At 40.0% G+C, this 19241-nt stretch overlaps 1 protein-coding gene across 2 annotated transcripts in view; it reads left to right on the forward strand.

Moving 5' to 3' along the window:
* LOC149432475 (uncharacterized) overlaps window positions 1-19241 on the forward strand; it is a 208866-nt gene that overhangs the window by 73091 nt on the left and 116534 nt on the right. For both annotated transcript variants that reach the window (XR_016308989.1, XM_089665126.1), the window contains exon 2: window positions 17343-17408. Coding sequence is in view for 1 of the 2 variants with exons in the window: in XM_089665126.1 (XP_089521252.1) it covers window positions 17343-17408 (66 nt within the window). In the remaining variant the exon portion in view is untranslated. The remainder of the gene's footprint in view (window positions 1-17342; window positions 17409-19241) is intronic.

The raw sequence follows: 19241 nt of genomic DNA on the forward strand, positions 1-19241 counted from the left end.
GTACTTTATTCTTGTTTAATGTTTTCCTTATTGTAGATGTGTCAACAAAAATGTTAGCATGTGCCAGAGATTTCTGTAGGTCTTTAGCTGACACTCTGGGATTCTTCTTTACCTCATGCAGCATTCTGCGCTGTGCTCTTGCAGTCATTTTTATAGGACGACCACGCCTAGGGAGAGCAGCAACAGTGCTAAACTTTCTCCATTTGTAGACAGTCTGTCTTACCGTGGACACATAAACATCAAGGCTTTTGGAGATACTTTTGTAACCCTTTCCAGCTTCATGAAAGTCAACAATTCTTGATCGTAGGTCTTCTGAGAGCTCTTTTCTGCGAGGCATGGTTCACATCATACAGTGCTTCTTGAAACCAGTAAACCCAAAACAGGTGTGTGTTTTTTAAGGGCAGGACAGCTGTCAGCAACACATCCAATATCATCACACTGATTGGAGTCAAGGTTGGCTCACTCCTGGCTCCAATTAGCTCTGGGAGAAGTCATTAAGCTAGGGCCTCACATACTTTTTCCTCCCTGCACTGTGAATGTTTACATGTTATGTGCAATTAAACCATGGCAACATCTAATGTTTGTGTATTATTATGTTCAGCAGACTGTGTTCTTCTATTGTTGTGATTTAGATGACGTTCAGAGCACATTTTATGCCCAATTCATGCAAAACTCCACGTAATCCCAAGGGGTTCACATACTTTTTCTTGCAACTGTATAATAAGCACAACTACCCTCTATCAAATAGTGAGTGCTGACGTGGACATTTTCTGTAAAATTGTGATGATTACATTAGTTAATACATAGCTATTTTCATGTTCATTAGTAACTTTTATCAATGCCTTTCATCATTAACTTAAAATTCAAATACATTGTGCTATTATTTTTCCACTATCTCTTTTTATATTAAACAACAATAAATTAGGTAAATTCTTTAAGGCCATCTCAACTCATACAGAATAATGAATGTATATAAAAGCAGGATTCCAGATACATGGCTGTATGCCCTCGACTCATAATATATTTAGGCAGGCCATTTATTATGCAATTTTCTTTCCTTCAACCACGGAAAGGAGGGGGGAATCCCTGTCGCTGCACTATTAAATTCTGATAGCGGAAGGTTTCCAGCTGTCAGAATGCAATGATACAATGATCAAAAGAAAAAACCTGACAAATTGGTTGTACTGAAGTTGATCAGTAGATCGAATTCAGCTAAGCTGCCGATAGATGGATTGAAATCCAGCCAATTGCTGTTAAACTTGCCAAATTTTGATTCGTCTATGGCCAGCTTTAGAGTAATGGAATTGAAATACAAGTAAAATAATAATGTACATGTGTGTTTATGCTAAAAATAAAAGCACTTTGTTTACAAAAAGAAGGATAAACAAACTGGTCAAAGTTTGGTTCGAAGAAGGTTAGGTGAACCCAGTAACAAGTCTGTCAAACTTGAATGTAGCACCACACCATATTGAAGCCTATGATGCTGAATTTTGTCATTTGTTTCTGGCTTTTTTTAAGGCCAGCTTGCCAATCTTGGTAAAAAAAAGGGGCATGGGTAGCTGGGTGCTACCATGGGGGACCATTCATCACTGACAGGATATTTTAAGGCACCTTAAAAAAATAAGTATGTTCTCTTTTTTAAATCATACTACTTAGGTGGATGAAGCAACAATCCAATGCTGCAGCTGTCCCCTATTGGCTCTAAGGTTGAGAACTGAGCAATCAGTGGGCTCTGGAGGGGGCAGAAGGGGCTGGCTCAGGCTTACTGAGAGGCTGAGCCAGGTGGCGGTCCAGGCTCTTGGGTAGATACTGACCATGTGATCGGGATCCCCAGCTTGGACGGGCAGAGTGATATCAGCCAACAACAGACTTTAGTCTGCTGTCAGCTAAAAACAGGTTACAGGAGTGCAGAATGGACTGCACTCCTGTGATCCACAGGAGAAGTACAGCCAAACGAGCTTTGGCTGTACTCCTTTAACCGTTAGCCGCCCGGCCAATGGCCGTTTGGCGGCTTGAAAAGCGCTGCAGCTTTCCGGGTGCACGCCATTTGGCGTGCTCCCGCACATGCGCGGTTTGCGCGGTTGCAGAGCGGCGCAGCAGTGCGATCTGTCACCGCCCGTGCACCTCGGACACGGCCGATGACAGATCCGAGTACCGGCTCCCGTTGCCGGTACCATGTGACCTGCTGTGACCAATCACAGCAGGCCACATGACAGTTGTATACAATGGATGGCTTCATTCATGATGCCATCCATTGTATACTAGTGCCTAGCTGTGAATGGTCACAGCTAATCACATGCACATGTCATGTGATTAGCTGTGACCAAATCACAGCTAAGCACAAAAAAAAAAATAAAAAAAATAAAAAGCTGAATGAATCGATTTCATTCAGGTAAATGCTTGCTTATAGCAAAGTAATTCTTTGCTATAAGCAAATTGTGTAAAAAAAAAAAATACTGATCACTTCCCCAAAGTAGTACAGTGTTACTATGGTAACATTGTACTATTTTGGTCATAGTAAAATATGAAAACAAATCTTAAAAAAAATAAAAAAAAATGTAATAAAAAATTAAATATAATAAAAAAAAAAAAAAAAATATATATATTTTTTTTTTTCATACTGTAACCAGTCAGTGTCGCTGTTCACTGCCATGCCAGTTATATGATGACGCTGTACTGCACTGGTGACAGTAGGTAAAAAAAAAATAGTGAAAATTATTTTTTGAATTTTTTCATTTTCCGAAAAATTATGACAAAAAAATACAACTTCAAAAAACTCGCCATGCCTCTTATGAAGTACGTCGGACTGTCTACTCTGCAAAAAGGGGTCATTTGGGGGATATCTGTACTGCTCTGACATTCTTGGACCTCAAGATATTAGATTGGCTGTCAGTACTTTAGGATTGATCAATATTCAGATCTATACCATAGTTTGTGAACTCTATAACTTTCCTACAAACTAAAAAATACATCCTAATTTGTGTTATTTTCACCAAAGACATGTAGCAGAATACATCTCGGCCTAAATTTATGAAGAACAATTATTTATTTGTAAACTTTTATAACAGAAACAAAGAAAAATGTGGTTTTTTTTCAAACTTTTTGGTCTTTTTTTGTTAATTTAGCAAAAAATAAAAACCCCAGCGGTGATTAAATACCACCAAAAGAAAGCTCTAGTTGTGTGAAGAAAATGATAAAATTTTAGTTTGGGTACAATGTTGTATGACCGCGCAATTGTCATTCAAAGTGTGAGAGCGCTGAAACCTGAAAACTGGCCTGGGCAGGAAGGTGTAAAATTGCACGGTATTGAAACGGTTAAAGGGCAACATTAAAAATACACCACCAGACTTTCAAGTACATGCTTTGGGGATGCCCTAAATCAGCATGTGAAGTTGTAGATACAGTATTATGTGCTCCTTTAAAAGTGATTTTTTTCTTTTTTAGAGAGAGTATACGTAATTTAGTGGTGATAGCACTACAGCTGTTAAAGGACAGATGCCTGGCCAACTAGATTCTGTTTTTAAATAAACAGATCAGGAATTTTGGGTGATGTTGACAAAGTACAGTGATAACTATATTTAGTCAGTAACGTCACCCAACATCCTTGGCTCCTTTGTTTACATACAGAAGCTGGCCAAGCATCTCATTTGAGATGGGAGTAGTAGCATTGGGTGCAGCATGTCTGCTGTATATTTTGATTGAAAGGGATTTACATTGGTAGATGAGGTGATTGACTCTAAAAAAGGACTTTATTCACAATGTGGGTGTTTTTGTTTACTCTTTGTATATTTGGGTAAATGAGTAACAATGGGTACTGTGTACTTCTTATTCAGTCACCTGGGAGGGGGCAGGATATCTGGGGCTTCCAGATTCTAAAATGTCTCCCCTTGAAGACCCCCACATCCTTTTATGGGGGACAGGGTGCCGGCTTGAGGCCCTTGGTTACAAAATATTTGTACTGTCTCATAAAATAAAATCAGCATGAGGTCCTCTTTAAAATTCAGTAGCCACGAAAAAAGGGGCAGTGAGCATGCATATCCCCCATTAAATAATATCTAGTGATCCTTCCATAGAATTCCCTGTTCAGCCACTTCCTGTTATGGAATGACAATGCTGTGTCTCCTGCATTGTCACCCTGTCACTTAGGCTTTCAATAGAAACTATAATAGGTAATTTCAACACATCACTGGCATAAATCAGGTTGAAAAAAGAGATGCGTCCGGGTTCTTACCAGCTAGGGGAGATCAGTGAATGGACATTTGCTTGTCTCCCTCTCCTCTGCTTGCTAACATTGAGCTGTAGGAGTATACCACTAATAACCTTAGACCATTCAGAGTATGAACCACTAATCTCTACTTTCTGAATACAGTCTTTAGCCAGTTTGCTATCCATTTACTAACTTACACTTTAGCGATCTGTAGGGAACTGTGACAAACGCTTTTGCAAAGTCTAAGTATACTATAACCCCAGCCGATGACTTGCTTCATCATAAAGAGAAAGCAGCAGAAAGGCTTTGGTCCTTCATGAATCCATGCTATCACTTGTAATACTGTTCTCTAGCAAAAACTCTTCTATGTGGTCATTTAGCAAATTCTCATGTATCTTTCTGACCGTGTAAATTAAACTTAGAGGTCTTTAGTTACTTGGTAAAGACTTTTATCTTTACCAAATGGATCACCAGTCCATTTGTACCAAGCCAGTCATTAAAGAGTCTCTAAAAATTAGAAGCAAAGTAAATTTGGTTCAACTGTGTTGTTAACATCATAAAACCCTCCCGAGAATTGCCATGCAGTCATTGTGTGCAGACATGTATATAGAAAGTGGCTGCAAATATTTTTCAGGAAGATCCACAGTACTGAGGTGTAACAAAATATGAAAAAAGGTTGAAAATTATTTTTTAACAAATATTGATAATTGTTTATGTTCCACTGTGCTTGTCAATAAGGGGTTTGCATCTACTTTACCAGCATTAAAATATATTTCCATTTGAACTGTAAATCTTCCGAGATAATTTAAGATTGTTTTCCTAAAGGAGTAGAAAGCTCACATAAAGTGATACTTAACCCAGGACCCTGCATTCACTATATCTGGTCTCCCGCAGTACACAGAACATGGAAATGCAATTAATTTAAGAATTATAAACTGCTAAATACCTTTTCTCATCAGCAGTACATAGCAGTCTTGTGACTTCTATCAGTGTCCGGTCTAGCACTGGTTAAAGCTTGTAGAATGAGTTTTCATTCTCTGACTGTCCAGGAGTGTGGAAATTTTAAAAAAATTACTTTTCCAAGGGACTAAATCAGGGTTCCAATCTACTTGTCCCTTATGGCAATCTACTTTGTCCTGATAAAAAAAAAAATATTTGAACCAAAATCGTATTTAAATCTGAGGACCTTTTAGGAATGTAAGGGGCTTATAAAAACGAAAGGGGCTTTATGGTGACAAACATTTCATGTTTTTAACCTTGCACTGTTTATCTTCTATTCACTTCCTTGCCTGTCTCCAGCACCGCACCCGGGGACTAGCAGGGAGGGGAGAGACCTGGCAGTGTGACGAGCACCAATTGGGTGTTCCTCAGGAAAGGGGATTATAGGGTTCTCCTAACCGTAAGTAGAAGTGCATCTGCTGAGCAAGTAAAAGAGGCGCCGGCCCCATTGACACAAAAAAAACAACTTTATTCCTTAAGGTTGCCCTCGCACAAAAAAGCACTTGGGTGCTCAGTACAAGCGCATGCTGAGCAGCCAAATCACATTCTGGTGTTCGCCACAATTTAAGGATAAGTTCACCCTAAAATAATGAATGCACATTTCTTGCGGGTAAAAAAATGTGCATTTACTATTTTTTTTAGGAGCCTGGGAAGGGCTCTGTACTCAGCAGACAGATTGGGAACTGTGGAAGAAGGGGAGGATCAGAGAAGACAGGATCAAACTGACTTTTTACACAATGTGGAGGATTTACCCCTTAGGTTCCACAGTGAGTATAACAAGCTTTACTGCATATTCAGACTCAATTTACTGTTGTGAGTTTAGTAACACTTTAAAAGTGAACCTGTGTTCACTTCAAGAACCCAATTATGCGCAGGAGCATTAAAATTTGAATTTTTCCTTGCACATTATTGGATGATTAAAATGAACACAGGCAGACATTCTAATCCTTTAGTAAATCAGCACCATTGTGTTATTACATGAATGTTTTATAGCTACATAACCTCATTCTTCTATTGTTTACAGTACTTAGTAGCCTGAATTCCAATTATTCAGTTACAATAATTCTCATAGAAGTGGCATTGGAATTTCACCTCCCCATGAAATTCAGGAGGACACACCACCCTGTATTACATAATAGAGGGGTTCTGCATACATTGGGATTTTTCATTAAACTGCAGAACCCCTTTACATTCAGAATAGAAAGGTTTCATGATGGTAAACTAGCAATTTGATGCAGCATTACTCAAAGTATATTTAATATATATGCCTTATTTTGTTGTAATTAGGTGTAGAGGAGGTGTAACAGCACTGATTGAACGCTTTAATTAGCACAAGACATGTTGTAATTATTTTCTTTTAAGTAGAAGATCAAATACTTATCATGCAAAACTGCAAAACCATGGGTTAATTCAAATGTACTGTATAAATCAGGGCAAGGTTTCCATCTGTATTAGGTTACTTGGAAAATGATTTTCAAAAAATGTTATCAATACAAGAGAAAAATTAGAAGGATTTATTTTTCATCTATCATCAAGCTTCTAAACGGCAGTACTTTTACCACATGCCGGCAATCTCATAAGTAACATCAGACCATAAATTTGGGTAATTTATCATGAGCATGGTAAATGTCAGTTGCATACCCTACTAGTGATGTTCAAACTTTTGGGGGTGTTGAAGTGAATGGGAGATATGAAGCTATCCAGTTTTAAAGCATGTAGAAGACCTTCATCGGCACTTCATGGAAAGCATTATTGCCTTTACTGAGACATCAGGAATAAATATCACCAATGTCTCAGGAACTCATAAGACCCTGGAAGTTCCCGCAACATTGGTGATATTTTTTTGATGTCTGCAGTGTGTTAAGCCATATTTTCCACACTGAAAGGAGTAGTACTGAACAAACTATGTATGTTTATAATGAGGATATCTCATGTGCTATAACAGCCAGGTACAGTATTAAAATATCATTGAACATGTGAGCTTTCTTTTTAATTTTGGTTAGCAGCGTTACACTCTCAACTATGCCTAGTATTATTATTATTATAGGTACTTATAAAGTGCCAACAGTTTACGCAGTGATTTACATATACACTCACCGGCCACTTTATTAGGTACACCTTGCTAATACCAGGTTGGACCCCCTTTTGCCTTCAGAACTGCCTTAATTCTTCGTGTCATAGATTCAACAAGGTGTTGGAAACATTCCTTGGAGATTTTGGTCCACATTGACATGACAGCATCATGTAGTTGCTGCAGATTTGTCGGCTGCATATCCATGATGCGAATCTCCCATTCCGCCTTATCCCAAAGGTGCTGTAATCCAACTCATTTTCATTTTCAAGAAACCAGTTTGAGATGATTTGAGCTTTGTGCATTATCCTGCTGGAAGTAGCCATCAGAAGATGGGTACACTGTAGTCATAAATTGATGGACATGGTCAGCAACAATACTCAGGTAGGCAGTGGAGTTTAAATGATGCTCACTTGGTACTAAGATGCCCAAAGTGTGCCAAAAAAATATCCCCCATACCATTACAACACCAGCCTGAAACATTGATTCAAGGCAGGATGGATCCATGCTTTCATGTTGTTTTATGCCAAATTATGACCCTACCATCTGAATGTTGCAGCTGAAATCGAGACTCATCAGACCAGACAACAATCTTCCAATCTTCTATTGCCCAATTTTGGTAAGCCTGTGGGAATTGTAGCCTGTTTCCTGTTCTTAGTTGACAGAAATGGCACCTGATGTGGTCTCCTGCTGCTGTTGTCCATCTACTTCAAGGTTCGATGTGTTGTGCATTCAGTGATGGTATTCTGCATACCTATACCTTGGTTGTAACGAGTGGTTATTTGAGTTACTGTTGCCTTTCTATCATCTCTTACCATTTTGCCCATTCTCTGATTTTTTGACATCAACAAGCCATTTTCATCCACACAACTGCTGATAGCTGGATATTTTCTTAAAAACCATCAACCATGCCATGTTCAAAGTCATGTCAATCCCCTTTGTTCCCAATTCTGATGTCTAGATGCCTAAATGCAGTGAGTTGCAGATTGGCTGATTAGCAATTTGTTTTACTAAGCAGTTGAACAGGTGCACCTAATAGAGGCCAGTGAGTGTATAATTTACATTCACATCAATCCCTGCACTCAAGGAGCTTGCAATATAGGATGCATTCACTCTCACAGTAGTTGTTTAGAAAGAATGTAGATCAGTGGTGGTGAACTTGACTAGTATAGAGGGCCTCAAGTGCAGCCCCCAACTGTTCCAGAGGCCTGCATAGACATACCTTTCCATGATCTCCTCCAACCACTGACGGAAAATCCAACTTGCCACAAAGCTGACCCTCTCGGACCATCGAAGGAGCTACTTGCTAACTGTGGGTTCTCTGTTCTGTGCCTCGACTCCAAGAAAAACCTTGCCCCTTCTGACACACCTTTTTAACTAAAAATCACTGCAAGTATGAATAAATACACAAGTTTAAAATACCTTTAACCTGGCTGTGGGCTATTACCAGTAAATAGAATAAATGGCAAATTGAACATAAATGAGCACACAGCTGATAGATTAAAACACAGCCTGCTAGACAGTATTAACTGATAAATTGGCAAAAATCAAATTTTATATCTTTAACTAGAATCAGGAGTGTAAGTTAGTAAATCAGCAATAAACAATATTAGAAAACGTTAAATGCAGTATTAGGGCTAGTTTACACTAGATGCAGTTCAGTGTGCTTTTTTTCTGCATCAAAAATGCATGCACAATGTTTTCCATGTATTCCAATGGCATTAGTTCACACCAGTGCAGTCAGTTCCAGTCAGTTTCCGGGGCAGAAAAAAAGTAGAACAATGCATAATTTTTTCTGCACAGAACCGTACTGGTACATAGCAAACTACATCAAAACTACACCGGAACTGCGTGTGGTGTGAATTGGCTCTTAGTGATAACCCTACTCTAGGTTAGAGTGCAGTCTAAGGGATTGGCTGGGATGCAGTGTCTTTTAAGAGATAACTCTTTACCAAAAAAAAGGTCTTAGAGCTGCAACTTTTAGGGACAGTCTTTAGTCCTGACTTTTCAGCCAGCTAAACATTGGGGTCTGTTGGCGCACGTTAGGGCAGTCAATAAGGCCTACAGGCAGTATTAAGGCTGTATGATAGCTGGTAGGCAGTTTCTAATGGTGGTAACAAGTAGCGTTTACAAATCCCTCTCACCAGACCCAGCGACAATGTGGTCTCTGATCAGGAATCCACTCACTTTGGGTTGCACACGGTGACTCTAATAAGAAGCTTTATCCCTCCACTGAATCTGTAGCCTCTGGTTGTCCCCCTCATGACAGTGGGCTTCTGATGACACAGGCTCTTCTTTCTTAAATGGAGCTCCTCAACATGGTCCTGTCACATCACTCTCCTGTTAAACTCTGCCCGGGTAGCACTGACCGAGGAGAAAACTTTTTCCAGAAACATTGCTACCCTCCTCCTTACTGCTGATTGGTCCATTGCTGTTGCACAGTCAACCTGCAGCTTTCCTCTCCCATGCCACAGTACAGCTGGCTGTTTACACAGTAAACTGGTGAAAAGGGCAGGCAGATGAGCCGGGGAAAGATCGGCTTGCCTCCCACGACTGACAGTTACCCATTCCCAAGGTCCCTATGTTTTCACACACACATACTCCTTCCGTCGCTACACCCTCAGGCAACCCCCCACTTCCTTCCTGTCTGACAGACATCCCTCCCTGCCTCATCCTACTCCTTGGCTGACAGACATCTCTTCCATGGACACTCCTGAAAAACATCTTTCTCCATGTACCCTCCCCTGACTGACAGATGTTTTGCCCCATGGATCCCCCTGGCTGACAATCATCTTTCCCTATAAACCCCTCACAGCTGACAAACATCCCTCCCCATAGACCCTACTGTCTGACAGGCAATGGACCCCCCCATCTGACATACCTTTTTATGACCCCCCCCCCGGCTTATAGACATCTCTCTTCCTATAGATCCTCCTGGCTGACAGACATCCCTCCCCATGGACCCTCCCAGCTAATCGACATCCTCCCCATGGACCCCCCTGTAGGGTTGCCACCTCATCCCTTTAAAACCAAACACCTGTTAATTTCGCAGGTTCTGAGGCTAATTTAATGCAGATAAGGCACTAAGTGAGTTTAATTACCACCTTAATCAGCCATAGAACCTGTGTAATTAATATGTGTTCTGTTTTATAGGGATGAGGAGGCAACCCTCCTCCCCCCTGGCACACAGACATCTCTTCCCATGAAACCCCCCTCATATCCTCAGCACTCTTCTGCACATACTGCCCACTTCTATACCCTCTGCATGCCTCTGCTGCACATACTGCCTGCTGTCAAAACACAAAAGATTTTTTCGACATTGTAATTTCCTCCACCTTGCTTATTCTGGGACAGGCACACTTTTGCTAGTATTTCTATACAGGAAATCTGTGCTTTGAAAAATATGTAGGGTGCTATTACTGAACTTCCTCTAAAAATACAGTTTGCTTGGCTGTCAGGCTTATCCAATTATTTCTATATTGTTATTAACCCACTGCAGCCAGGAGTCAAACTTCTCAATCTGCATATTTGTTCCATGGTCAGTGAGTTAGAAAGTCCTGCAGGCCAGTCAAATCACGTAATTGCCAGGCAAGCAGCATTCTCAGAAGAAGTGATCAGCAATTGCAACTTCTGTGTTTCCCACAGTGAACATTTTCTATGAGCTAAAATAATTTGCTGCAAAGCTTGCCGGGCTCAGAAGATTTTTTCAAATGAGGGTAGACTGTCCCATACACAAAAGGAGAATATCGAACAAATGGTCGTCCGTTTTTTGGGGGTTTTGTTTGCATGCTAGCCTCATATAGAAAATGAAGAGGTTACTACTGTTACAAAAATTCTCATACGACAAAATACAACTTCTGAAGTGATTTTATGTAATGTCTGTCGATTTTTTGGGGAAAAATACTATACTGAATAAATTAAAATCGCTTGCACTGTTCTCATACAAGAAAAATGTTCATGCTTGTCCCTTCGGATATTGTCACATGAACTATCATAATCGGCTCTCAAAAGCTGTGTACTAATGATCAGATTATCGTACGATCCATAGGAAATTAATTTTTGTCATCCGATTTTCTGATCACGTGTACTAGGGGGAGATTTACTAAGACTGGTGCACACAGAATATGCTGCAGCTGTGCATAGTAACTAATCAACTTCTAATTTCAGCTTGTTCAATTAAGCTTTGACAATAAAACAAAGAAGCTGGTTTGTTATGCACAGTTACACCAGATTCTGTGTGCAACAGTTTTAGTAAATCACCTTCTCAATGTACTAACATGTCTGACTCCGCGATAAAGTCTGGAGGCAGCTTTCTCCTAATTAACACGTGTGATTTACTAGATGGGTTTTGTTGCCAGTAGGCAAAAGAATGTCTCCACTCATCTCAAAGCAAGTATGCAGTTTTGTTGAGAAAAAACAATCCCATGTCATCTGCCAACACTGGAAAATTTGGTAAATTATAATGAAACTGTCAGTGCACTAAACTTAAAGTATAACAAAAGCCATAATGTTTTTTCTTTGCAAGTAGTGTAGCGGAGGTTTAAAACAGCTGCCTTTTTTTTTTCTATCCGTGTCTCATTAGGGAGGTTTCACTTCACGCCTATAGACTCAGCAGGTCCTTAAGTGAGAGGACATCTTTGCAATGTAGGTGAAATCCCCTTTTACACAATTATAATGGGAAGATGTGTCCCCATTGATAGATTTCCCCTCTGTCCCTGTTCTGGTGGCAAAGGGCTTTTATTTTTTGCTATATAAGCAGAAAAGTACTGAAAAGTATTAAAAAAAACCCTAATTTTTCTTAGTTTCTCTTATAAAATTTTGCAAATAAATAATCTTTCTTCATAAATTCAGGCCAAATGTGTTATGCTACATTTCTTTGGTAAAATTAACCCAATATCAGCATATATTATTTAGCATATATTATTTATTATGCGAAAGTTATAGAGTCTACAAACTATAGTATAGCATTTGAAAATTGATCATGAGGTCCTAAAATGTCAGAGCAGTATAGATAGTCCAGACAGTCCAAGGGATTTAGTAATAGACATGATGAGCTTTTTGAAGTTGTAATTTTTTGTTACAAATTTTTGGAAAATGAAGAAATTAAATAAAATTAGCTTTTTTCACAAAGTTGTCATTTTAACAAGTTATTTCTCACACACAGCGTAGGCATACTTGTATTTACAACCCAAAACACAATCTGCTTTGCCTCTCAAGTATGGGGATACCACATGTGTGAGAATTTTTTTCACAACCCAGATGCATAGAGGGGCCCAAAATCCCAGGAGCACCTTTGGGCTTTCAAGGAGTATAAATTAAGCATCTAATTTACTGACTATCACATTTTTGGAGGCCCTGGAGCACCCACAAAATGACCAAATTTTGGAAAGCAAACACTCCAAGGTATTTTCTGAGTCTTTTTGCCACAAGTTTTTGAAAAATCCAGGAAAGAAAATGAAAATTTATTTTTTCACACAGAGTTGTCAATAAGATATGTCTAACACACATCATAGACATACTTTGAATTACTCCCCAAAACACATTCTGCTACTCCTTCTGAGTATGGCGATACCACATGTATGAGACTTTTTTCACAGCCTAGCCCAGGGGTGGGCAAACTTTATGACTTGAGGGCCGCAATGGGTTCATATATTGGACCCGGGGGCCGGACCAAGAGTAGATGAATGATGTGTATGTGTCATCCATAGTAAGTATAGTAATATTCCCCCATAGTAAGCATAGTAATTAATCCCCCATATAGTAATTCATCCCCCATATAGTAATTCATCCCCCATATAGTAATTCATCCCCCATATAGTAATTCATCCCCTATAGTAATTCATCCCCCATAGTAATTCATCCCCCATAGTAATTCATCCCCCATATAGTAATCCATCTCCCATATAGTAATTCATCCCCCATAGTAATTCATCCCACATAGTAATTCATCCCCCACATAGTAATTCATCCCCCATATAGTAATTCATCCCCCATATAGTAATTTATCCCCCTATAGTAATTCATCCCGCATAGTAATTCATCCCCCATATAGTAATTCACCCCCCCTATAGTAATTCATCCCCCCTATAGTAATTCATCCCCCATATAGTAATTCATCCCCCATAGTAATTCATCCCCCATATAGTAATTCATCCCCCATAGTAATTCATCCCCCATATTAATTCATCCCCCATATTAAGTCCCCAAGTCCCCCCTGTGTCAATTCACTTACCTTTACTCCGCGCGTTCCTCTCGCCGCATTCCCGCGCCGTTCCGGTGTAGCATGAAAATCTGTCTCCTATGAGGATCTGTTCCCCTCGACGTATCTGCGCATGTGCCAGTTTCAGGCATTAGCAGCCGATCGCCGATCTCCGGCACATGTGCAGAAACGTTGAGGGGGACAGATCCTCATAGGAGACAGATTTTCATGCTACACTGGTCTTCAGGGCGGACTGTGAGAGGAGCCTAGCGGGAGCCTAGCTCCGCGGGCCGGATTAAAAGGTCCACGGGGCCGTATACGGCCCGCGGGCCGTAGTTTGCCCATTGCTGGTCTAGCCACATAGAGGGGCCAAAAGTTCAAGGAACACCTTCAGGCGTTCTATGAGCACAAATTTCCTGGCTACCTATCCCATTTTTAGAGACCTTGGAGCACTAGGACAGTGGGAACACCCACAAAACAGCCACATTTTGATAAGCGAACACCTCAAGGCATTTTATTAAGAGGCATGTTGAGTCTTTTGAAGATTTCATTGTTAGATTTTGGAAAATTGAGGAAGTTAATGATAATTAATTATTTTTAATACAAAGTTGTGAATTTTAATAATGTTTCTCGCACATACACCCAAAACACATTCTGCTACTCCTCCTGAGTATGGCAAAACTACATGTGTGAGACTTTTTGGACTGATTATACCAGCCATTGTATTTTCTGTATCAATCAAATCAACCCATTGTATCAGAACCAGTGCACCGTAATGGTTTCCTCTATACGAGTGGTCAGGGAATATAGCTTAGTGTAGCAGTCTCAGTTCTTATAAGCCAAAAAAGTCTAGTGTACTGCTACATGGTTGCCCCAGAAAATGCCATATTCACTGGTCAGGAAGTACAGGAGGCTAAACAAAGGAAGACAAAAGAGTTTATATGGTTCTAGGAGTGAAGTTTTCTGTAGGGGATGTTTGGGACTGGTATCTCACAGGAGCATACTCAGACGTGCAGATTGGTCAATTTAGATGTAGCCAGCAAACAGACAAAGGATTAGTCCAGGCAACAGGTAGAAATGTGATCAATAAACAAGCCAGGGTTAGTACAGGTGGCAGGCAGAGCCAACACTGCACTGGTGTGGTGATGATCAGGAATATGTTCCTGGCTTACACTGATCTGGTGAAACTGAGGACTAGTGTGGAAGCAGTCAGGAACACTGCTGCTGACTTACACTGGTACGGCGACCCTAGGACTGCTGTGGCAGTAATCAAGGACACTATTACTGGTGTGGTGGTGATCAGGGACAATATAACTGGTGTGGAAGTGGTCAGGGATACCGTAACTGGTGTGATGGTGATCAGGGAAAATATAACTGGTATGGAAGTGGTCAGGGATACTGTAATTGGTATGGCTGTGATCAGGGACACTGTAACTGGGGTGGCAGTGATTAGGGATAATATAACTGGTGTGGTGGTGATCATGTAAAATATAAAGGAATAGCGGAGTGGCCAAACTAACTGTAGCAGATACAAAGCTTTAATAAAGTGTTACTAAACCCATGACCCTGCATTCCCTATATCTGGTCTCCCACAGTACACAGAACATGGAAATGCAATTATTTTAGTAAATGTAAACTGCTAAATACCTTTTCTCATCAGCAGTTAGATCAGTCTTGTGACTTCTAGCAGTGTCCAGCAGAGCACTGGTTAAAGCTTGTAGGAGTTTTCATTCCCCTCCCAATGTCCTATGAGACTGTAGGACCTCTGACCCTCTGTCTGGACAGTGATGAGTGGCCATGTGCTGATCACTCTCCCAAGAAAAAAACCAAGCTCTCTAGCGATACACACCAAACGGAGCATGTGCTGCTTGCCCCCAAGGCTCTGTTCAGGAGATGAGTCGGGGAAAGTGGAAGAAAGGGAGAATCAGAGAAGACGGGATTAACTGCCTTTTTACACAGTGGAGAGGATTAACCCCCTAAGTTCCACAGTGAGTATAACACTCATGCTTTACTGCATATTCAGATTGATATTACTGTTGTGGGTTTAGTGACACTTTAAATAGAAGACAAATAGCAACTCATATGATATTTATGTAAAAGAGCACTTCTCATCCAACATGGTTGAATAACAGCAGTTCCTTTATGGGCTCGCAGCTAATTCCGTGCCAGGACATCTGAGGGACTGCAAGCAGCCAAGTATGGAAATGCAGGCAGGAAGCGCCAAACACCAGGAAGCTGATGCTCGCTGTCACAATTTTTAAATCCTGTGAATGAGAAACTACAAGTCCTGATATCCTTTGCAGCTGTCAGCATGTAGTCCTCAATGAACTACCAGAGTATGATTTATAGGCAAACAACTTACACTGACAGTCTGTAGGAGTCCTGCATGTTACCCACGACCTGCTGATTGCAGATGTAGTGCTTCACTTAAAAAAAAAAAATAATAATAATTATATATATATATATATATATATATATATATATATATATATATATATATAAATGCACATTTGTTTGCATGTTAAAGAATTTGCATTTAATATTTTTTTGTAAGAGCCTAGAAAGCATTCAGCAGATTGCAGTTGCCATGCAGGACTCCTACAGAGTGTCAGTGTAAACTGTCTGAATGTACATCATACAGGAAGGCAGTTTCACAATGACAGGAAGAATCAATGACCTGTTGATCACTCTTGTAGTTCATTGAGACCTACAAGCTGTCAAGAGCAGAGGTTGTCGGGACTTGTAGTTTCCCATTCACAGAACTCTGTGAATGAACGACGCGGGCAGGTGGGAGCTCTGCACAGGTGCGTTTTTTTAAATTGTGACAGCGAGCGGGGGGAGAAGATCTCTTTCTTGCTGTTACAACGGGGAACTGGGGGGGTGGGCTGTGCTAGTAGTATGATACACCTTGAATATGGGTGTAACATATTATGAAAGGTAATTTTATCCTTTAGGCTGGCTATACATGCGTCAGTTTCTCCCACTGATCAAAATACACTGATCAAGTCTGCAGCACATTGGCTTCATACACTAATCAAGTGAAAATATGCCAACAAGCCCATTCATGAAAAGCTGATGGATCATCTTCTAGAACAGGAACGGTCATACATGGATTGAAACTTGTCCAGTTCCTGCTGAACCGGCTGAATTTTGATCCATGTATGGCCAGCTTAGGTGAGTTAGTTGCAGAAGCAGAGGATGGGGATTCTGGGAAATTCTGTCTTTAAAATGAGCGCTGTTTCCAAGGATACATTTTTAGATACTTTTGAACTCTTGGCAGTTATCATGGCTTGTTGCAGACAGGAAAGGAAAAGTAAATGAAGTTATATTAAAGTACAAAATGGCTTATGCAGCAGTTCTATATGTGATATCATTTTATACAAAACTGGAGTTTTTATTTAAAGGAAAATGTTCTATTTCTTTTTCAACCTAAAACTTCACGTAACCACAGAAACCACATGGGGCACTGGATATGAGTCATGAGTATGCAGAAATAAAAAGTGTCTTCGTGATATCAAGTATCAAACATTTGTATTTTATGTGAGAACTTCCTAAATAGAAATTCCAGCACACACGGCAGTTTTTCCCACTGACATATAAATTGAAGTGTAATGACATGGGGACAGTCCCATATCCTCAGAGGGGAATTCAAGTCTGCAGGTTAGTGGGGGAAGTGGTTGTGTTATGAATTTAGACTAGCACCTAAAATGTTTGGTGAAATGTGGCATTTCCTCCCTAGATGATATGTACCCTGTAAATATAGCCTTGAATCATTACATGATTTAACATGAATACACAGCTGCAGGAAACAATACAGCTTTAGAATTTCAGTCTTTAATAACACGCCTTTTTTTCTGTTTATACAGAAGAGCAATGCCAGCAACAGATGAACCCTGTTTGGATTCTACAGAACATCAAGAAATGAACAAAAGGTTGGAAAATTTGTGTTTTGAAGTGTTGGTAGCGACAGTGTTATAATACATTTTTGTCTGAGACAAGCAGCCTATCGGATTGTGGCTGCTATTCAGATGCAACCACTGGAAAGATGCTTCTGCTGCTGCAAAATGAGTCTGTGTTGCCATGATCAACACAATTTGTCATAATATTTAAAAAATTTATTTTACACGACCACTTACGTGGCAAAATAAGATCTGATCTCCTTTCCTATCAAACTTGTCATTGTAGGAATTGCCAAATACAGTATATCAGGCTGTTATCGTCATCCTCTGGCTTTCCTTTTTGTTTCTAAGAACAAAAATTTAATAAAATGCAACTTACCAGTCCTTAAATGTGGATGAATAGATGTTTCTTTTCTTTATTTTCTCTTAGTGACCTTGCTAGTAGCTCACTTGCTGTCCTGGGGTGACTACGCTCACTCTCTGTACTGTATGTATGGAGGAGCAATGTTGTAACCCTAGGAAGGAAGTATGTTAGAACTACAGACCACCTCCTCTCTAATTGAACAAAAGAGAGTAAATGAGAAGTTTGTTGCTGAGGGTTTACATACACTTTCACTGTCTGCATACATGTTCTGTGCCTGTGATTTTATTAAAGTATATCTAAAGTCAAAACTTTTTCTTTTAGTTTTGGATAGAGTTGAGAAAATGTAGAACCCCTGTCAGTTTGTTTATTTGTTGGCTGTGTCCCTATGGGTACATTTTCTTTATTTTTTTGTCCTCTAAACACAACAGGAAGTAAGAGGTAATCCCTCCAAAATTAGGGAAATTCCCCTCTTAGACAGCTGTCACCAGAGCAATTGTGCCTGCTGTATTGTAAGATTTCTGCTTAATTCCTGTTCTGGTGACTATTGTAAAAGTTTGGATTTCCTATCACTCCACACAAACAGCAATAAAAATGCCTGACGTGGGCTCTAACCCTTCACCACTCTATCCAAAATAAAAAACGTTTTGGCCACAGATACACTTTACATAATGGAACTGGAATGTGAGGATGACAGGTAACCATTTTTTGTAAAGCATTCCGTTATTTATGCTGAACGTGTATAACATGAATGTGACATGTACAATTAGGTCCATATATATTTGGACACAGGCACAATTTTAGTTTTTTTCAGGTATTTGCCAAAACATATTCAAGTTATAGTTATATAATGGATATGGGCTGAAAGTGCACACTCTCAGGTTTAATTTGAGGGTATGTACATTCAAATTGGAGGAAAAGTTTAGGAATTACAGCTCTTAAGATTAGCCATCCCCCCTTTTTCAGTAGACCAAAAGTAAATGGACAATTGAATCAAAAGCTGTTTCATGGCCAGGTGTGGGCTACTCCTTCATTATATCTTCATCAATTGAGCAGGTAAAATGTCTAGAGTTGACTCTAAGTCTGGTATTTGCATTTGGAATCTATTCCTGTGAACCTACATCACGCGTTCAAAGGAGCTGTCCATGCAAGTGAAACAGGCCATTGTAAGGCTTCAAAAACAAAACAAATCCATCAGAGAGATAGCAGCAACATTAGGAGTGGCCAACAGTTTGGTACATTCTGAGGAAAGAAGAATGCACGGGTGAGCTTAGCAACATAAAAAGGCATGCACGTTCATGGAAGACAACATTAGTGGATAATCGCAGGATCTTCTCTATGGTAAAGAAAAACCCATTCACAACATCCAGACAAGTGAAGGACACTCTCCAGGAGGTGGGTGTAATATTGTCAAAGTCTGCAATCAAGAGAAGCCTTCACGAGAGCAAATACAGAGGGTTCACTACAAGGTGCAAACCATGCACAAGCCAGAAGAATAGAGAAGC

Source organism: Staurois parvus, unplaced genomic scaffold (genome assembly GCF_062004578.1).
Source record: "Staurois parvus isolate SC_StPar_1 unplaced genomic scaffold, SC_StPar_1.0 ptg002140l, whole genome shotgun sequence".
Taxonomy (NCBI): Eukaryota; Metazoa; Chordata; class Amphibia; order Anura; family Ranidae; genus Staurois; species Staurois parvus.